The 21,204-nt window shown below is 35.7% G+C and overlaps 1 protein-coding gene across 4 annotated transcripts in view; it reads left to right on the top strand.

Annotated features, from left to right (window-relative positions):
- syt1a (synaptotagmin Ia) overlaps positions 1 to 21,204 on the top strand; it is a 310,170-nt gene that overhangs the window by 158,705 nt on the left and 130,261 nt on the right. The window contains exon 1 of one of the 4 annotated variants that reach the window (XM_088647277.1): positions 10,301 to 10,491. The exons of 1 other annotated variant lie outside the window; for it this stretch is intronic. Coding sequence is in view for 2 of the 3 variants with exons in the window: in XM_088647275.1 (XP_088503401.1) it covers positions 19,670 to 19,676 (7 nt within the window). In the remaining variant the exon portion in view is untranslated. Of the gene's footprint in view, positions 1 to 10,300; positions 10,492 to 19,651; positions 19,677 to 21,204 lie in introns of those variants that run through there. 2 more of the 4 variants (XM_088647275.1, XM_088647274.1) reach the window with 2 other exon arrangements.

The following is a 21,204-nucleotide window of genomic DNA, read 5'->3' as shown; positions in this document are numbered from 1 at the left end:
TACACTGACTAAATGCCTCCTGTAGTGAGCTGTAAAGGTTTGTCACTTGTGATGAAAACCTTTGACCATTCTTCCTGCATTGCTCTAGGCTCTACAAACCCTTTGGTTTCCATTTATAAACTGCCCTCTTGACTTTGAACCACACATGTTGAATTGGACTGAGCTCTGAAGAATGAGACATTTATTTTGTGTGCAGTTAACCATTTCTTGCTTTGGATGTGCTGTACTGTATGCTTTGTATCAATATCATGTTGGAAAGTCCATACCTGACAAGCCTGAACTTCTTGGCAGTGAGAATAAGGTGTTTGGACAACATACCTTAGTATACTATATGTGGGATTTCATTATTATCAAACCATATTTGGCCCCTACTATACAGTATTTCTCTGTGGTTATGAGAGAATTCTCAATGGCAAATACGACTTTTCTCTGTGCATAGCTATTACAGTATAGTGATTATAAAGTGGTTTTAAACAAGACACATAATGCAATCTGTATCCTCATCTTTTATTTTTTGAGGATGTCAGTATTGTACATCTGAAAAGCATTGTACTGTAGGTAAGCATTCTAGACAATTCTACAGCAAGTATTGTTATGTATAATAGTGGTGTGTGCAGGAAAGAAGTTTGCCTTTTAAATACTGTTCAAAAGAAGATATACACTGCACAGCAAGGTCATAATAATTTGCTCTAATTTAAATACAAATAAAGACAACATAAAGTGGACAATGTAAGCAACCACTGAAAATCTCTGACAACAGTTTAATCAAAGAGGTACTTGTGAAAATTAGGGGAACTTTGTCTACAGTCCCACATTCTGCAGATGTACAGTAGTTGAGCAGTGCCATATGGTGTTATACAGTGCTGTTACAGATTAACCTAGGTGATGTCACTTAGTAAACAGGAGGCTTTGGGGATGCTCTTGTAAACAGGCCTGGACACAGTTGCAGATTAATTATTGTGAAATCCCAGTAAGTAAAATATTGGGAGTATATGAAAAAGCAAAATACACAGTGAACTGAATGTGCTTTTTGTATAGCTTCCCTTTTTTGTCAGTAGGAGAAGATAAGTGTAATATTTTGTCAAATTATTTTTTTAACAGAAAGGTAATTTGTGTACATGGTCTAATGGAGACAGGAATTTATTTTATTTCTAATTACTTCTGAGTGACAGGTAATTTGGATCGGATTAGTACACTAATGTAAATGTATTCCAGGGGAATGCAAGATAATTTTAGACAGTTGTGCATTACTTTACATAGTGTTATATAGTTTTTAAAACTTGTCAGGGTAAAATGAATAAATAATGTGTGGTTACACCTGTTTAACCTGTGCTTGCCTTTTATGGAGGCAATCCATAAAACAGAAGGTTTTCCCATGCAAATGTGATTTACATATTCTAAACACCACATAATAATGTAAAGTTTCAGATAGAGTTTTTAGATCACATAGCTCACATGTTCCAGATACAGGAATGGAAATAAGGCATTTCTTAGCCATTGCAGTTTACTGCATGTTTAGATCTACTGTATCAGAACTTGAAAATACTGTATTTATAATGTTCAGTGATACAAAAAGCTTTTATTTATTATTTACTAGTGCAATCACATTAGAAAACCGAATTGTCTGTTTGGGTGCCATGCTTGTGAATGCATGGAAATCATTGCATTTAAATATCAAAATAAATAATTGGTTGCATTTTCATTGCATTAATGGTTAATTTATATTATTATCATTTTGAAAGAAACGGTTCTTTTTATTCCTTGTAATATATGTCTTTATGTAAAATATAGGCCATAGAAAGACCAATTTATTAAGACTGTCTCAAGAGAGTTGCTGAAATATGTGAAAGTATGAGCATGTTTATAACTGAGGCTGTGATGGCCCCATACAGTATTTCTTAAAAGAAATTCTAATTAATGACTGCAGTTCATTACATGTTGAGGGCTTTCTTCAGTTAAATGATTCTACCTTTCACATTCACATATGATCAGTGTCCTGACTTGACATGTAATTGTCAGTTAATCAATTAATCAATTAATTGTGAGGATTGAACCAAAGCTAAACAATACCATTAAAATTGATCAGTGATCATGTGGGTATTGACGATTCCTTATTTCTCATATTGAGTTAGATTGGCCAAATGGTTTATAACATTTCTTGTGCTCTTACTCCTGTTATAAGCATCCGTTATGTCGGGTTCCCAATATTAACAGTGATATTTGTCCTTCAGTTCTGACCTCTAGTGCCCTATGTGGAAAATTCTCTGTCCTTCTACCTCCACAATTTTGGGTTCTGGTCTTGTTTATTGTGGATGTAACAGCAGTTTTGTTAATACTTTCTGGATATAAAATAAGATATTCCAGTTTGCTATATACAGTATACAGTAGACAGCTGTGGAGTGTGGTGTAAAAAAACCCTGTGCCACCTACTGGAGACAGAACACTTTAGTGATGTCCGTCTTACAGCTGTTGAATTTATAGATTTTAGTATTTTTTTCAGTATTTGTTTTGCACTTTCTGTAGTTTGTTTGGTTTTCCTCTCTTTTATTTAGCAAATCATAGTTGAATTCTCATTTTTCAGAAAAAAAGACTTTTTCTAATGTACCGCTTTTTCATATAGAAAGTGTGCATCGCTTCCAGATCAGTCATACGTGAAAGGCTTGTGTGTAGGTATCTGTTGCTTGACAGTAAGTTTCACATGCATGACTGTGTGCGAAGCACTGCTGCCTCCTGTTTCTCTGCTCTTGTAGAGCTGCTCATCTCCCACACAAATAAAAGGCGGCTGAATCTGCCCACTCAGTGGTCACCTACAACATCAGAAGTGAACATGGAAGAGTGAAGTATCTCTGTCTCCACTTTTCTTATTTCTCTTTCTGTTAGAAAGGCAAAGAAAAAAAACACATACTGTACTTCAGTTCTCATTCATTCTTAATGTCTTTTTCTTTGCACTTTTTTATGTGTATGAATCCAAATTACAGCGGTCATTTATTTCAAGTACCCCACTATGTAATTATGAGGCTTTTTTCAATTAATATAATTGAACACTAAAATAGACATTTCAATACAGGTTTTCTGATGTTTACAGCTCATATAGCTTGCTGGGATAGACTCTGGCTTCCCCGCAACCCTGTATTGGATAAAGAAGCTAGAAAATGGATGGATGAGTGGACAGCTCATATAACAGAGTTTTGCAGCCAGAATCTGTCTATCTGTCTAAGTAAATCTCCCACAAGCACAAACAAGGATGTATGATTGAACTCTAATCCCCTAGAGTGTATATTTATTTTATAAAGGACAGTCACTGGTTTTTGAAAAAGGTGTAGACTGAAATATGTTTTTATTGATTGATTTCTAATGATTCTACAAAGGTATTGTTGAAGCAATATTAAAATATCAAGTATTATTAAACCTTAACAATGTCATACCTTTTTGACATGCATTTAAAGGTTGATATTTGTGGCCTAGCAGAATCCATGCATTCTGAATAGTCAGTTAATTACTAATCATTGCAACAACAAAAAAAATATTTTTGGTGTGATTAAACTTTAAAAATGTAATCCTTTATAGAAGTAAAGGCACAGGTACTTGAAGCGTGACCACTTTCCAGTCTGCCCCACTTTTGTATCTCACTTGTTTGCTGAAGAGATCACTTATCCAAGCAGTGACAGGTTATCTCACTCTCCCTGCACATTAGACTCTGGTTTCTCCTCTCACTTCTCTCCTGCACAAGTGCCTAGTCTTAAGAGTTGTTGTTTGTTAAGTGTAGATAGAGAACTTCACACTCACTTCTCTTCATCTTTGGAGGTTGCAGTGCTGAGTAGATAGTAAATTAATCCCCCTCAGCCAACTTTGACAAGTAGGTAATAATTCTTATTACTTTTACTAGAGTAAATCCTAAAATCCACTCTTGTCCATGGGATAAATTGGATCTACTGCTTTGTTACCACGATTAAATTGTTGGACCAGTTGGGGGAGGAGGGCTTCTGGGCTTTAAATCTATAATTTGAGAGCCTCCACAAACAAGGAAATGTGAAGCTGATAGATGGAATGTATAGAAGGACCCAAGAAAACCTTCTATCCTTTTTCAGGTTTAACATTTGAATTAATAAAATATAATATCCTATAATTATATACTTCAAAAACTAAAGGTTTCTCAATGCAGTGTGAGACTTCTGAGCTGGATTGCCTCCCATCTGAACTAGATGTGCATCCCAACATTTCAAATATTTTCTGTCCACAGTCTAAGAAAATGTTCTGTTCACCCAGAAAGCTGCTTATTCCTTACAAAGGTGGTTCCAGCCTGGATATTGTTCAGGAAGCCTAGGGCACACCTTGGACAGGATGCCAGTTCATCAGAAAGCAAACACATACAAGCATACAGGGACAAATTAGAGACAGTAACTTGATAAGCCAGCATGTCATTGCAAGGGGAATGGAAGCTGAAACATTCAATGAAAGACCACCCAAACACAGTAAGAACATGCAAACTCTACACTGAAGACTTGCAATTCCGGAATGAGACAGGAACTCATGAGCTGTGAGGCTACACACTCATGCCATTTAGAAAGAAAAAGTAAATAAATAAATACGCTAATTCTATGTTACCCTTTCAGTTTTTTTTCTAAAAGTTCACTTCTTCATCTTGGTTTTGTAATACATGGGCACCCATGACATAGGCAGGGTATGACGTTTGTGGAACAAAGACACAGCTCAGTATGAAAGAAACACCTGCTAAATGTAAAATAAAAAAGCTTCTAAAATCAGCCTTCCATTCTGGGAGGACTATGCTGTTCTTTAGTCACCATCAACCTCATGCTATTTGGAAGTGTAGTGGGAGGGTAATTAAACGATCACAAGTAATTAACAAAAGTTCCATTGTGGAACAAATTCAGGTCTGGGTTTTGTTCAGTGTGACTCTTCTGTAGTTTGAGTGACTAATAGACACTGTTTGTGTGCAGATGTTGGTCTGGTAATTGCAACTCTTGTGTTAAGGAAACAATCAATTGTATTTCATTTTGTTCTAATTGTGTGATGCTGACGTCTATCCAGAGAAGTTTTGCTGTCAATTCACATTGCTTAGCTGGTATAGGCTACATGTAAACCTGGTCTTTATGTTAATTAAATCAGAAACATTAAGTTTTCATTTGGTAAGTATACCAAATATGAATAAGATACAGTAACGTTCTGGCATAGTTACTGCACTTGGAAAAAAACCCTGCAAAGTCTGAGTAGTTCCATGGCAGATGATTGTAGATTACAGCTTATTAAGACAGGACTTCTTGTACAGCAAGATACGCTTGGCTTGGAAAAAAGAAAGACAAATACATCTTGTGTTGTTCTCTCTGGGAAACATAATTGCATGATGACCCCAGATATGATGAATGTCAGTAATTGTAGTGACAAGTTCTGTACAGTAATATTGGCCTGTCATTGAAGCTGTAACAACTACATTACAGCAAATTTAAACTATAGTATTGCCTTCTTTAATGGCTTTTTATCACTGTCATAATCTTCTCTTTTTAATACTGCACCTAATGCGACAACTGTGTTCTAAACAGTTATAATATTCCACATATTGGGTTATCTTGCAGTTTTACTCGACCAATTAACAAGCATTTAGTTGGTGAAGCAAGAAACCAACCTGAATCCCTAGTGTAAAACATTTCTAATCAAACAATGCCTCTAAAATTGTCAAATTCGATCTAAGTGCACTGTACTGTAGCTCATGAATATTGTACCGTATGTGGAAAAGTGCAGGGGAAAAATAACATTGGATTGCTTCAAACCATTATTCTGGAGAAATACTCTGTTCCCTTTAAAAAGGTATTTTAACTTTTTATTTTGTTAGATTTTTGGTGTTATGCATTCTTTCACCCTAAAAAAGGTTAAATTTGTGTTTTTACTTCCCTTTTGATCTCCTTCAGTATTGAAATATATTTTATTGCCTCTGCATAAAAATATATAGGTATTTTGTCTCACATGTCAAATTTAAGTGCTGTCAAGTGCTTGTTTTCCTTAATTAATTGTGCATGTGTATGGTCCAGTGGTTGGGTTGTGTGAACCATTATTGTAATTGCTAATGTTATGAAGTCTGATGAGCAGTGCAGAGTTTTGCATGCAGATAGCAAAGAACATATACTATAGATCCAAAATGGGAAACACTGAATTTGAAGATACATATGAAAAAGATTATGTGATCATGTTGACATCTTCTAGACTATGTGGCAAAGCAATAAAAGCAAAATACTCAAATTAAGTTAAAATCAAGGAATACATTTTATATTCTACAGTACGCTAGTAAGGCCTCATTCAGAAAAATAATTGGTGCTGTAGAATCCAGTCCAGAAAAGAGCAACCTGGGCTTAAAGGAATGCCCTACGCTGATATAACGATATGTTATCTAAAGTAACGATAAGTTTTTTTCATATTTATTTTTACTTTAGCATCAGCAATTCATTTTTGTTATGATCATCCAGTGTGTAATTTCCAGTTCTGTGTTTTGCACTTATCAGTCCATGGACGTGTAGGTTACCTTACTGGATGCCTCCAACCCACCCGTTTTCAAACTATCATCTTCGTAGACAAGCAGCACAGCCCTGTGCAGGAAGTTCAATTGCTCTTGCAGGAGAGAGGTATCCCTCACTGACGGCATTGCAGGTTTCCAAATGACCAGATGGTCACAGGAGTCACCGTGATACTGAAAGCTAAGACAGCTCTGGCAAACTAATCCTACCCTACAATCAGTGGTATTCAGCCAATGGTGTACCGCTGCTTGGGCAGTCCTGGTCTCAGTCTGCTACCGACATGATCCAGACTCGAACGCATGATTACAGAGCTCAGGAGTGTCTCTTTACTGGTTGAGCCACTTGCAAGTCCCAGTTTCTTTTTTTTTAGTTGGAACAGTATGAGAGAATAAGGGGTCCTGATTCAAATATTGAAAATCATCAAATCCGCTGAAAAAAAAACAATACAATGAATCTTCTCCAGAACCAATAGTTAAACATGAGCCAGAGAACACAAGTTGAAGTATTTTTCTACACAAAGGGATGTGATTGCCTGGATCAGTCTGCCCAGCCATGTTGTTGAATCTGTACCCTGGCTTCTCTCAAGAAACAGATGGATGACATCCTCAATTAGCTACTAGCTACCAAATTGGCTACATGGGCCAAATGGTACCCTGTCATGTGTAACCTTTGTTATGTTCTTATGTTAAATGCATTAGTGAAGATGATGCATTTTAGAAAAAAAATAAAAAATAAGATTCCTCTTAATATAAAAATGAAATAACAATCAAAGGGCATGGCCCACATACAAATGGGAAATCCGCAACATACCAAAGTGCATTTTGTCATAAAAATATGTATAGATCTTGTCAGGCAGGAAACTCAATTCAATATAAAGTCTCTTTTCTCCATAAATCCTCCATAGAAGCATTCAGAATAAAATGGATCCTCTCAGTTTCCATCTCAGCTTTAAACACTTGCTTTCCTTCAGATATCTGTAACATATCAGTTAAAACCCACCTGCATTTGCTTATTAAGATCTATTGGACTGATTTTGTCAAATGCTGGCAGTGAAACATAGACCCCACTGCTTGGTTTTATGTAAAACTTGGCAGCAAAGCACTTGATTTGTTAATTTCTTTTTTAAAGTAAACCAGCTGGCTTCTTCTCTGCATGAAGCAAAACTGAGTGGAAGATAATTTCAAAAAGATATTTTTGCTTCAGGACTGTAGTTGCCTTCACATATTGGCAAGAAAATTCTACTGTTCTTCCACTTATCAAAACTTCCAAAAACTGTTTTCCTGTTTTATCAGAAACAATGAAGCATTGAGATATATACAGTTCATCAGATCTATGTTAGGTTGTAAAGGTGATTTTCTAATTGAATGGTTACTGAGGTCTGAGTCACTAATTTGTAATGTATTACTATATTTCAGAAATGGAAACATCAGAATGTGTAGGATCCCTAGGAGATTCCTGGAAGAGTAGAATTTTTTCTTTTCTGTTTAAGACATTAAATACTGTATGTTATTATCGCACAAAGGTAGAGATTACAGTTTTTGAAGTAGCCATTTCAACTTCAGTACATTTAGGTCAGTATGATTACGTAAGTATAAAAGGTAAAACAAATTCTCAGATGTTTTCTTGCGTTTCTGTTTTTTATGTCAGTGAGGATTTTTTGACTGGGAAATCACTGTTTTTTTATCTGCAGTCTTGTACAATTAGACTGGGGACATGTCTTAAATAACCCCTCAGAGATAGATAGTCTGAAATCACATCCAGAAAATAGAAAAGGCTGCCATGGAAATTAGGATCAGTCTTTGAAAGAGGAGCTGAATAGCAGACAAATACGAGGTCACTAAAAGTATAAAGAATACAATTAATCAACCTTATCAGGAAGACTTTTCTCAATACCTATCGAAATTTAATGCATACAAGATTCAAATGCTATTTGATATGGAATTTCTCACTTTTAGACATTTATCCAGATTATTAGGATGTACATACAGGACTGGTGTGCTTTGAAGTAGAATGTTATCTTTGGAAAATACCAGGGGGTGGTGTGCCCTCTGCTCATTAAATTCTGGCAGTTTTCATCTGACCTCTAAAACTGTGGGGATCACAGGGTGGTTTTAAGCCCTTATATTCCCAAACTGCTAAAAGTGCCATTAACTGATTTTTTATATTATGGTCTTAAATGCATAGCTTCCAGTGAACAGTGAACATGGGAAGAAGCCTCTCCTCTATCATGGTATATTTTTTGTTAGGTTTAATGTATCTCAAAGACTAGGACTATACTCATTTAAAATTTTAATGTGCTGCAAACATAATTAATGACTTTGTGTGATGCAACCGTGGTACATTATAGTATTCATTATAGTGTATTTTGAAAGGTGTGGCTGTGTACTTTGAAACTGCCGGTGGACAAGCAGAAAAACAGTCAATTATCTAACTGGAGTGCAATACAAAGTCAGGCCTGTTTCATCATATCTTTGTTCATGATAGGTCAGCTTTTATTGCTTAAGGATGGAGATCTAAAACATTCTAATTGCTTTTGTAATCTATAGCCGCAGAAAAAAAAACACTGGCAGCACAGCCCAACTATTTTTAAAATACCATTAATCCTACATATAGTTAGAAAGGTCATTATATCAAAATGCAATTTCCTTCTTGATGAAAGAGTGTAAGATCAACCAAGTCATGTACTGATCTCAACAACGCACGTCTGGAAAGTAAAACAGGGCAATTTTTAGCCCTGTTTTATATGTACTGTATATCCAATTGTTTGTATATACTGTATTTTGTCAAGTTATCCAAAACATCAAATATAATAATAGATTGGTATGGTACATGAGTTATAATTGGATTTAAATGTATGTTTGTCATATTTGATTATTCTTTGTTTAAATCCTGACAGAAGAGTATCCAGGTGTTTTTCAGGTCATATTTGAATTTCTTGGGATTTTTTACTTACTGCCTACAAATTGTCCTGAAATCCACATAAACAGCTTTGGTTACCCATACTCTTTGAAGGGAATGTGTGCAAATGTCACATAAAGATATCACTCCTATATAGACCAGCTTAAGCAAAGTAAAACTGCTCATATGGAATGTGTACAATATGGTAGAAACTAGGTGGCTGAGATTGTAATAAAATGGCAAAACCAGCCTGACCAGCTGGAAGGCTGTCACTCAAGCCAGCAGCATTAAATGTTTAGTTGGTCTGCCAGTGGTGGACATGATGAGCAGTATCACATTGTGATCTCAAGCAATGGGCCAAGAGCTCCAGAGTATTTACTGACACAAGGAGAGGTCCTATTTTTAGAAAAAAAGCCTCTATGCTCCCCTGTTTTCTAGATTGTTTTAGCAGAAACAACCACGAGCAATCATGCGTGAAGCTTCCTGGTGTTCAGCTGAGAGTTGATAAAGAAGACAGTAAAAAGAGAAGCAATAGGTGATCTGTAGTTGGAGCCATGCACTCTATTTTGAATATGGACAATGCTGAACAAGTAATAAATACGTACATTATTTATGAGGTAAATGGCTCATATCATTGGCTAATGTATCTCTTTCAGTGTGTACTGTACGTGGGCTGCACATCTGTCCACCCTGAGAGTAGTGAGCAAGCACCCCAAGGAACGGCATTAGCATATTGTTACTTGGGGAATGCCCTTGAATGTGCTTGAGTAGCTGTCTTGAGTAACAGACGTGAGCAGCATCTCTGAAATAAATAATAAAAAAGAACAGAGAGGGAGGAGGGAGGGAGGGAGTCAGTGAGAAAGAGGAGTGGAAATGTGTTTCAGTTTGAGAAATTCAGAGCTGTTTGCCAGAGCTCAATATTGCTGCTTGTGAACCTCAGCAGAAAAGGGGCATTGTTCAGTGCTTAACAAAACAACCAGGGTCGGACTTGAGCCTGTGCAATTGAAGATCCTCGCTAGCCACTCATCAGAGCTGTGAAACAGAACAAGGTGGTTTTGTGCGCTGCCAGGTAAGGAGATAATTATTCTTGGTATACTCAGACATATTGCTTTAAGAATAATTTGTATCCTGATGGAGGACTGATCAGAGGCATAGCTCTTCTAAAGATGTGCTATCTACAGTATATTTTTGTCTGTTCTTATGACAAAAGACTGTTGCTGTTTCTGCGTATTTGCCTTCGAAAATATTTATTAGTGATAGATCAGATTGTGTGTATTTGTGCATAATGTAACTGTCAATGTGGGGAGAAAAATTCTCAAATTTTCCCACAAACTCCTGACAAAGAAAGAATGTGCGAATGGCCCCACGATTTAAGTCACTTTTTCTAGGAACCAACCAGCATCTTCTTTAAATTAAAATAAAATGCCCAAACTATTCATTTAGGTCTTACTTTCAACCCATGGCTTTATTTTGACAGAGTAGAGAACAGTAAGTAAAAATAGAAAGGCAGTCAATGGGAAGCCCCCAAGTATAAAAACAAACGTGTGTGTTTGTAAGGGAAGATGCATGCTTGACATAACATTTGAGGATGATTTAAGAAGTCAGCCTTTATGGCAAAGCAATAGAAATGTTAACTATGACTTTTTCTTAATAGCAGATGTCAGGGGACATTGTGTCACTTGTCAGTGTTCACAATGCGATCTTTCTGATGCTCGAGCACAGAGAAAAACAGCTGTGGCTCTGAAAAGTTGAGACATGAAGGATCGTTCCGATATGATGGGAAATGCTTGTAAAAATAACAGTGGTAGTAATTTATTTAAGATAAAGAATTGGAATATTTGCTGTCTGTGGCATTTTGTATTTTGTATTCTGATGTTTTGTTGGAATACAAAGTTAGGAATTCATCCCTTAGAAAACACATTTTCTGTGAATTAACATTTGCAAATAGTTTTACTCACCTTTGAGTATTGTATCTTACCAGGAGGTGACAGCAACGGTTACCAAGCGCTATTTCTGTTTTGTTCTGTGGGAAATTTGTTGTGGTTAAGAGGATAGGCCAAGTTATATAAGAGAAGACACAAATCCCTGCTGTTTTTGGATGTTTTAAATGAAGAATTGTGCTAGATGTTCAGAATTGGTACAAATGTAAAGCTTAAGAAGGACTGGGCATTCCCTTGCCTACATCTAAATTGGGTCATATTGTGAGCGTTGCGCAGTTAGTGTACATATATTCAAACATATTAATTATTTTAAGAATTATTACAAAATAGCTCAGTAATATACAATGTTCATACAATGCCAGATAAAGTGTTCCTGGATAAATGATATATTTTCTTTCTTCATGACCTAACGCAAGTATAAAATAAAAACCTTACAGTATGCAGTATACTGCCATTTATTTATAATTCCTAAAATAATCAGTTCTGTAATGTTTCCTGGTTGTACAAATGAGAAGGCTGGTAAAAGAAAGTGTTTGTCATTCCGTTCTGTTTCACTGTCTTGCATCCAGGAAACAACAGACAATATTGCCCTCTTCACTTGACAGGCACTTCTCTTTTACTCATAGGAGTAGAAATGAGAAAAATTGACACCTTTATAATCTAATTGGCATTTAGATGCCAATGTCCTTTTATTTGCAGATTACCAGGTCTAAAACTAGTTGGTTGTTGAGCATTACCATAACACTAGACCTCCCACACCCTTTGTTATACTGTCCTTGCAAGAAATCAAGGAAATCGTGGAAATAAACCAATGAGACTAATGCATTCATAGACACATTCAGAATAATATTAATGTGAATCCATAAGAATTTCACTTGAAGGACATGATGTGTGTATTCCAGGAAGGCATTTTTTTGTATTCAGTGCTGGACCATGACATTATTAAATCTCTATAGAAGATCTTTTAGATGTAGTGTTTTAAAATGAAAGGGAAAATAAAAAACGTAAATAAAAAAGATAGGTTCAGTTTACCTTTATTGTCTCTGTAGAGTTTGGGCAGGTTGATATGGAATAGAACTCAGGTCTATGGTAAAGAATTTGCCATCAATAATTTAATTAACAGTCTTTGAAATATTATAAGACAATTATTGCACTTTAAGATGCATTGTATTTTACATGAATTATGTATTATTGAATTATCTTACCCCCCCCCCTTAGGATGTATATATATCAATCAATAAATAGTGAAAGATAGAGATAACATATGTGTATGTTGATACTCCTGACACAAGCTGTGTGATCTATGACTTAAAATTTCATGAAATTTACAATTTTCAAAATTGTCAATGCCATGATAAAGGAAAAGACTCTTGAGTCCGTACATAATAGTAATCCTGCTGACTATAAAAGCAGCTTCCCTGATCTTCATGTGGCATAGGGATCTTGTATACATTATTGACATCAATTGTTTTACCCTGATTTTAATCCATTAAGTCCTAGTTTGTCTTTGATTTTCTTTCTTTCCTTCAGGAGCAATATAGCTTCTCCTAGCTAAATCCTCAAAGGCTGCTTTGCACATTTGTATCAAGCTTCCACTCCTACAATTAATCACGTACTGTAGCAGATAGCAAGGCATTGGAGAGAGTTTGTGTCCTCAGCTCTGAAAAGTAGTACTGGTGTGACTTGCAGGCTACATTACTGTCTATTTATCTCTTTCTCCTTTCTTTCCCACTGGTAGCATCCATAGTCTCTACAGTAATTTGCATGCTTCTAACGAAAATGGGGGCCTTTCAATGTAGGCAAATTAAATTTACAGAAGTGAGTTAGAGATGTAATCTCTGACAGCATTGTTTGTTTTCCTTATAGCTTTTAGAACCAATGTATCATTCGGTAATCTTAAGAGGTGATTCAGCAGAGTTAAGTGACATAATGTAAGCTTGATGTGACGTGATCTTTTTGGTATATACAGTAATACATCTTTATGTATCTCTGAACACCATTATGATAAAGCATGGATATGATATGTCTGTGAATTTAAAAATGTGTTAAAAGGGAAGCTTTGTGATTAAGACATTAGATGAAGAAAAGGGAGATTTAATGTTCTGCTGTTTACGAAGAATTGTACCAACAGTGCAATCAACGTGAAGATACATTGATTTTGAAATAATGTAAAAATATAGCAAGATGAGACCTGAATAATAATTGTTTAGATCTGAATAATAATATTTGTAATCATATAAATCGTGTGTGTAACATACTGTAAAAAGCTTTCTCTCAATCATTTATTTGTACACTGCAGTTCATCCTACTCAAAAACCATTTATTACGATTAAAAAAATGTGGAAAAGTGGGTTGTCATTAAATACATTAGGAAAAAACATAAGGAAAGAGCTCTATTTCTTTCTTTGCCAAATCATATTCGCTGCAGCTTCTGTGTCTCACAGCCTTCACAAAATTGGTTTTGTTACAAATAATGCTATCATTTGGCTACAGTACTTCCGTATAAGCTTTCAGCACAACAGCTTTACCACCTCATCTTATGGGTAGTGGCTGTCAATCTAGCCTGTCAGAGCAATAGTGAGTATAGACTAACTTTGTGTGCTCATTTGACTTGTTGAAACAATCACTTACCTTTTGTGCTTTTTAGAGAGAGATATCAGCCATCATAATTATGAGAAGCTTCATGGATGTCCCCTAACTACATTAAAGAACCCTTGTAATAAGTATTTAAGGACCATCTAAAGGGCCTTCACTCATTACTAAAAAATTAAAAATCGTATTGCATTGCATGGTAATTGTTAAATTGTCCTTTTCGTATCAAAAGGATGCAGTCTGCCAAAACAGTCAAGGCTCCACTGATTCTGTTTATTGCAAGTACTATAGATCTCATAACTTACTACTCATGAACAAAATCCCCATTATTAATCGTACCAATAAATTAAATATACCTTAAGCTCTGGATGAAACTGGAAGGTTTCAAAAATTGTACTGATGTACAGTACTTGTAATGATTGTAGTACTTTATTATTAATCTTATATAAAGTCTATAACAAAAATGTAAAGCATTTAGTAAATATTTGTTTTATTTCTTCCCAATTGTGAATCATAGCAATGTCGTATTTGTGAGATATACGGGACAGATACATTTTTTATGACAAAAAATGGAGACCAGTCTCAACCACGATATTGACCTGACCCTAATATTTGGAAATTCTCTCAGAATTGTCTTCTTATGAACCATTGATAGATTGACTTGCAACTTGGCTAATTTCATGATCAGAGTTTTACATTTGCACCACATTAAAATTTGCTACCATAGTTTTTATCCTTGAAACAGATCATAAGCCATTATATGGAATGCAGCCATTTGCACAAACTGCTCCTGCTCAAAAACTGTTAGGTCAATTAACACCCGACTTTATAGATCACATTTTTGTACAAATAGGATGAATATACATGTCTATGAAAAATGGTGCTCCAGCATAAACCATATTTTTTTTTCTTTCTCAATATTGAGCTCATAATATTAATCCTAGCTGTTTAAAAAATGTTGTTTTCTAACAGTGTACTATTACCATCTGATGTACTGTCATTCCTTTATGTACCAAAATTGCCGCTTGACCTCCATTTTGTTCTCTCAACTCAAACTGTATACGTCTTGGAAATGCTGCTACAATTGAATCAAAACTTGGATTTCATGAACATTGAAATGTGCTTCTGATTTGCTCTTCAAAAACTGCTGTGATAAGTTCCTGTCCACAATTTTTCTTCTGCAAAATTCACCTTGTCTTGGGAACCACTGCATTAATTGACCTGAAACTTTATGTGTAATGAACAGTTCTTTCCGGACCCTATGCGGACGACACAATCCGAAGAAGTGGGGAAACACTAGGAAAACGTCATGCAGGAATACGGGGCTGAAAACAGGGAGGCGTGTCCAAAGTGCGCTGGTGCACGGGGGAGGTGTGGCCGAGGCAAACAATCCAAAAGAGTAATCCATAGAGGGAATCCAAAAACACAAGAGTAAGTCCATAGCCAGGAGATCCATCCAAACAAGGAATTAAAAACACGAACCGGGTCGGAACCGGCGGACTAGGAACAGGAACAGAGGTTAAAACCTTAACGGGACCAGGCGCTTCCAGGTCCCGGACTCGCACGGTGCGGAAACCAGATGCAGAGCCAGGATGAGCGTCAGCGCCTGGCTTTTAAGATGGGCTGGGAAAAGGGATCAGGTGCACAGAATTAAGTCTAAAGTGAAAGGGCTGGAGCACCCTTAAGGAGGGGGGACTATAATCGTGACATTATGAGGTTCCAGCACACTTCAAACCTGCAGCTTCCATATTGCAAAGACACTTTTCACATCCACAATCGGTCATCACCAGCTTATTAAATTGTACCTTTTAATGATAGCTCCTCTTCTATCTTGCTATTCATTCCTCTTTGGCTAATAAATAAAAACTGCTACACATAATTTTACTAACCAAATTAATCTTTATGCAGACATGTCCTAAGATATATTCATTGTAATTATTCAATATAAATTAAAATAACACCAAACCAATTCAGAATGGCACGCATAGGAAAAGAACAAAAAATAACAAGATAAGAAAATAAATACAATGACTAAAATGACTGAAATTGAATTGTTGATGAAAGTCAAACAAGCTGTTGTCAACTGAACGTGGATGTCAGATTTCTTCCAGTACTTTCTGAAAAAGACTGGTTGCCCTAGCTTTCTGTGAAAGACTTACTGCCAGGGAATCAAGACATATTTTGAATGAAAGAAATATGCAAAGAAATACAAGTGATTGGACATTTGAACTGGAGCATGAAGAGTCTGAATTTGCAGTGCATGTATGTTGAAAGTGCTAGTTTGTTCACAGCAAAGTTGTCCCTGTAACCACTCCAGTTAAACCATCCATCCATCCATTTTCTAACCACTTTATCCAATACAAGATTGTGGGGGTCTATCCAGACAAGCGATGAGCACAAGGCAGGATCCACCCTGGATGGGATGCCAGTTCATTACAGGGCACACACAGACAAACAGACACACACACCATGGCCAATTTTCTCAGAAGTCAGTTAACTTACTAGTTTTTTTTTTGACTGTAGTAGGAAACCGAAGCACCCAGGGGAAACCCATGTGAACACAGAGAGCACCCCAGGAATTGAACATAGGGCTCCAACAAGACAGCTGAACCACAGTGCCACCCATGAACCACTCTAGTTAATCTAAATAGTAAATATGAAATCCACGCCAATGGTGTGACCAATTAGGAAAAGGAAAAGTAATCATGATGATTACGGTGGTCATTCATTAAATTGATACATTTTAAGAAAAACCTAGACATACAGATGAACATAACAGCTTGGCAGCAGAACTACATTATAGCCTAATCTTGTCAGATGTCAGAAACAAGGCAAGGCTGGATTTGTTTGTAGTGGGAAGAGAGACCACTGTTTGAAACCAGGTTGCTGCTGAAGGTTGATGTACCAGTAAGTGACACTTTTCTCTGTGGACCTGAATGACTGAAACCAACAATACAATATGGTGATGGACCGGTGACACTGTGCTGTAAGAAGCACCATCCTTCAAATGAAATATTAAACCAAAGTCTTCACTACCTGATCATTAAAATCCAATGACACTTTTCAAAAGCCTAGGTGTTAACCCCAATGATATGGTTAAATTCCACTTTGGACTCACATAATCTGGCCTGTCTATTTAATTCAACTTCTAATTGGTTGCAATTGTTTACTTCTCTACATGATCTTCTGTGCAGGGGGCATATAACGGCATTAGGTGGGAGCTACATTTTCAATAGTGGATGTTCAAGTTGTTCCCCCTCTACTTGTAATATATATACAGTATATGTGATGCTTCAGAATGAAAAACACTATGTATATCCAATTAATTAAGTAATTGATTCATTGATCAATAATTACAGTATATCATTAGATTAAAAGGAATTTAATAAGATAGTAATTAGAAGGAAAACGACCTGCTTTACACTAGAGTATAACTTATTTTGGATAACCCATAATTCATCTTTAGACCACACTTGAATGACAGCAGTAAGCCTACATTTAACATCACTCAACACACAAAAAACAGGATGAGATTAGAACCAGAGAGCCCTCTGAAACAAAATAAAGGGTAAAGAAAGTCATGACATTGACAGGCTATTATATACAATTTGATAGAGGCAGTTACTGTATCTTATAATCTCCTAAACAATGAAAAATGAAACTACATTTTTTAGAAAATTTAAAATGTAATAAATAAAGTTTCCTTCAGCAATTCAAATGGGAGAGGGTTAGGTATAAAAAAAGTAATGATTTGCACAAATAGACAATCAAAGAACTAATCAAAACACTTGACAATGGATCTCTAGTTGCTGGAGAGTCTAGTGATGCAAAACACTTGTGTGTTTTGTATATTTTTTTTGCAAGAAATATTTAGTAGACAGCATACTTTGAAAGTTATTGCCAAAATCAATACATATGAGTTGTAACATATCGTAGTTCTTTTCAGTAATATTGGGACAAATACCTGAAAGCAGACTAACTTCTTTCAACTATAAAGAAAGTTTATAAACACTGCCAAAGTAGAAACTAATAATAGTCATTTATCTGTTGACAAATTATGTACTGGTGTGTGTTCCTGGAAAACAAAAACATCTCAATAATTTATTGTCACATTCTCCTTTAAATCCAATGTTTTACTAACTCAGGGATGCAAGATTAAATGAATGTCAATAGCCGTGTACATTGGTCTGTTAATCAGTGTGCTAATGCACATAATTTATGGTAATAGCATCACTAATTGAGATGATTAAAGCAATGCAATGAAATGGTTGTTAATGATTGCTCCATTGGTGACTTAATGGGGACTCTATATCAGCATCTTGGGGCTGGAGGACTTAAATACAATTACAAAACCAAGATGTACAAAATACATAGCCTTGGTGATAAGTTATGAAGTGTCATAAATCAGTCGTTCTTCTGTATTGTTTACTGCTTTGGTTACCTTTGTTTTGCATAAAAACTGATTTTTTTGTGTGTGAAGTCAAATTTTCTTGGCCTTCTAGTCCCCAAAATACTATTCTTTATTCTGCCTGAATAAGAATAAATGTCCATAATACTTTATCATCTTACTTGTAGCTACTGTATGACAGATACATTGAGCATATGTTCAAGCCTCTTTCATCTTCTCAAAAAAAAAAAACAACCATATGCTTTATATGATTTAAAAAAATGTAATAGTGTCCCCATCATTTCACTGCATTTATATTTCTTTCTCTACCATAAAGTTTTGAGTTGTAAAAGCTTCTTCTTGGACAAAATATGTGTGATACTCTTCAACCCCTGCTTTAACCTGGATGGGATGAGTGTGTTCAGCAGAAAGAGCACTCCAGTGATAAAAAAGATCTATTTACTTTACAATCAATATAGCAGTCCCCTGAAACACAGTATGTTTGCCTTGCATGAGTCATTCTGAAGGAGTACTTTTGAAGCTACAATTACTATACATCTCAAATCACTGCCATTTTACCAAGAGAAGAAAAGAATAAAAAACAAGGAAAAGTAGCTAGACAGAAATCAAGAGAAAATTATGGCTTGCAATTGCTCTGCAAGAGAAAGCAACGTGAAGTGTCTTTTGTGAAAAAAATAACTCCTCTACCAAAAATTAGCCATCAAAAGTTTTCTTTTCAAAACCTCAGCAATTATAATGATAAAATATCTATACTGTCAGTACTCAAATTACTGTCAGAAAATTATATCAAAATACTTTTTTTTAGTTTGTTGATATTGCAGTATGAATTAGTTTAGTGGAGTACATTGCGTTTGTATTTTAACAACATCCTGGAGGATAAACTATTGAGGCTCCCATGCCTAGTATTTACATAATGAAAACAGCAATAACAGTGGAAGCTAAAACACAAACAATATAATATGGCTCGAACTATTGACTTACTGTACAATGTTCTTTCATAACATACAAATACACCTTTTGGAGTAAGTGCAAACAAACCAGTCTCATCTCTGTCCACATATCCTAATTCAAACAGCTTGTATAGCATAAGTTGGGCAACTGCTTGTACAAAATTGCATTGTTTGGAGGATTGTAGTTTACCAAATATCAATGGCCTGTTAACATATGCGACATGAGAGGCAAGGTGCTTAGGCCATCAGATTTTCTCTATGCTTTTCTGTCACCAAAGAGAAAAAATGTACATTAATTCTCCTTCCAGATCCCTGCCTTCATCATCTTTTTTCCCACCTCCCAATCATCCAGCAAATATGAAAGGTGAGGTAATTTTTCACTCTTCCAATTATGCCGTGTTATTTCAGATGCACTGGGTCATACTAGAAAACCCATCCTGCATGATAATGTTGGCTAATAGCTTTCTGAACATATCCAAGATGTGTAAATTTGTAGGCTTGGCAATGGAGGAAGCAGTAAATTGTATTAACAGGAAAGAGACCAAATTACTCTGGCCCTGGTCTAATTTTCCTATATCATGTAAATTAAATTATGGAAAAGGCCATGATAAATGATGCACTGAATATGAGATTGCTTAATATTGTAGGAACTGTTTGTAAAGGGTGGGACTCTATGGATTTGTCTGAAAGCATCTACGGGTGCTTTAGACAGTCCACATTTTGTTCAGATATGTCAGTCAAGAGCATTTTTTTCCTAGCTAATTACAGCAAAAGGAAAGCAACCCATATGCCAGCCAGCTGTGGCAATCAAACTCTTCTGCTTGGCTACAACAGCACAAGTATTGTTCTAAATAAATGGACACACCAATCTATGGAGTAGGTTTGCTGTGTGCATAAAGTAAATGGTATTTTACATCTCAGTAAACTGCAGCTGTCGTCTTTATGAAGAACCATTTAAATCAAGCTCTGCCTGCCTGCAGCAGAATTGGGACTGTTCATTTCATTATTTTTATCTGAACTGACTGGATTCTGCTTTCATTAGCATTTCCTGCTTGACTCGTTGCATTAAGGGGCCTTTTTCTGTTTTAACAGAACTGCTGATAGCAGGAAAGACTATTATTAACTAGCTGTATGATTTTGATTCAAAGATCAGATCTTTTTAAACAGAAGAGCCCCACTGTTTACAGTTAATTTTGGAACATTGGAACATTTGTGGTTGTGCACAGGAACTTGCTATTTGATATCAATGAAATAATGCAATACACTAGCAACAATGCACAATGCAATAGTCTGTGTCAGACGTGCTGAAAACATAAGCATCTACATTAGTATGCAAAAATAGCCTGAGATTGTTTTGATATACAGTAGCAAAGTGGTGACTTTCAAAGTGCACACAATATTATCTGATTTTACAGAAAGAATATTGGATTCGGTCCTCTCATCAATTTACTCAATACAGTAGATACAATTACTGGAAATTCAAGATGTTATGTTGTACATTTACTATAAAGTTTACATATTCTTATGTTGGGTTTTTTTTATTTGGAGTATTTCTGTAAGACACACAATCTGCATTTATCTATATCCTGCAGCCTTGCCCATTGAAAACAGTGACAGACAATCTTAATAAGAATAGTTCACAATGCCTCCTGTTTATTGTACTGTATTACAAAGGTTATTTTGTAAGTACAGTAAGTAACAACATGCTGTATAGCACTGATTGGTTTCATCTGTGGTGCACAGTGATTTAAGCAATTATACTTACTTAAACATTATAAAAGTGTAATACAGTAATCTTAATGACATTGCTCAGAGCAAATACATAACAAGAATAAAATAAAAACGTCACATACAGTATGTTCCCACCACTGTGGATAGTGTTTTGTAAATCC

The sequence above is a fragment of the Lepisosteus platostomus genome, chromosome 9 (genome assembly GCF_059453375.1).
Source record: "Lepisosteus platostomus isolate fLepPlt1 chromosome 9, fLepPlt1.hap1, whole genome shotgun sequence".
NCBI lineage: Eukaryota > Metazoa > Chordata > Actinopteri > Semionotiformes > Lepisosteidae > Lepisosteus > Lepisosteus platostomus.
This window is presented reverse-complemented; position numbering and strand designations above follow the sequence as displayed.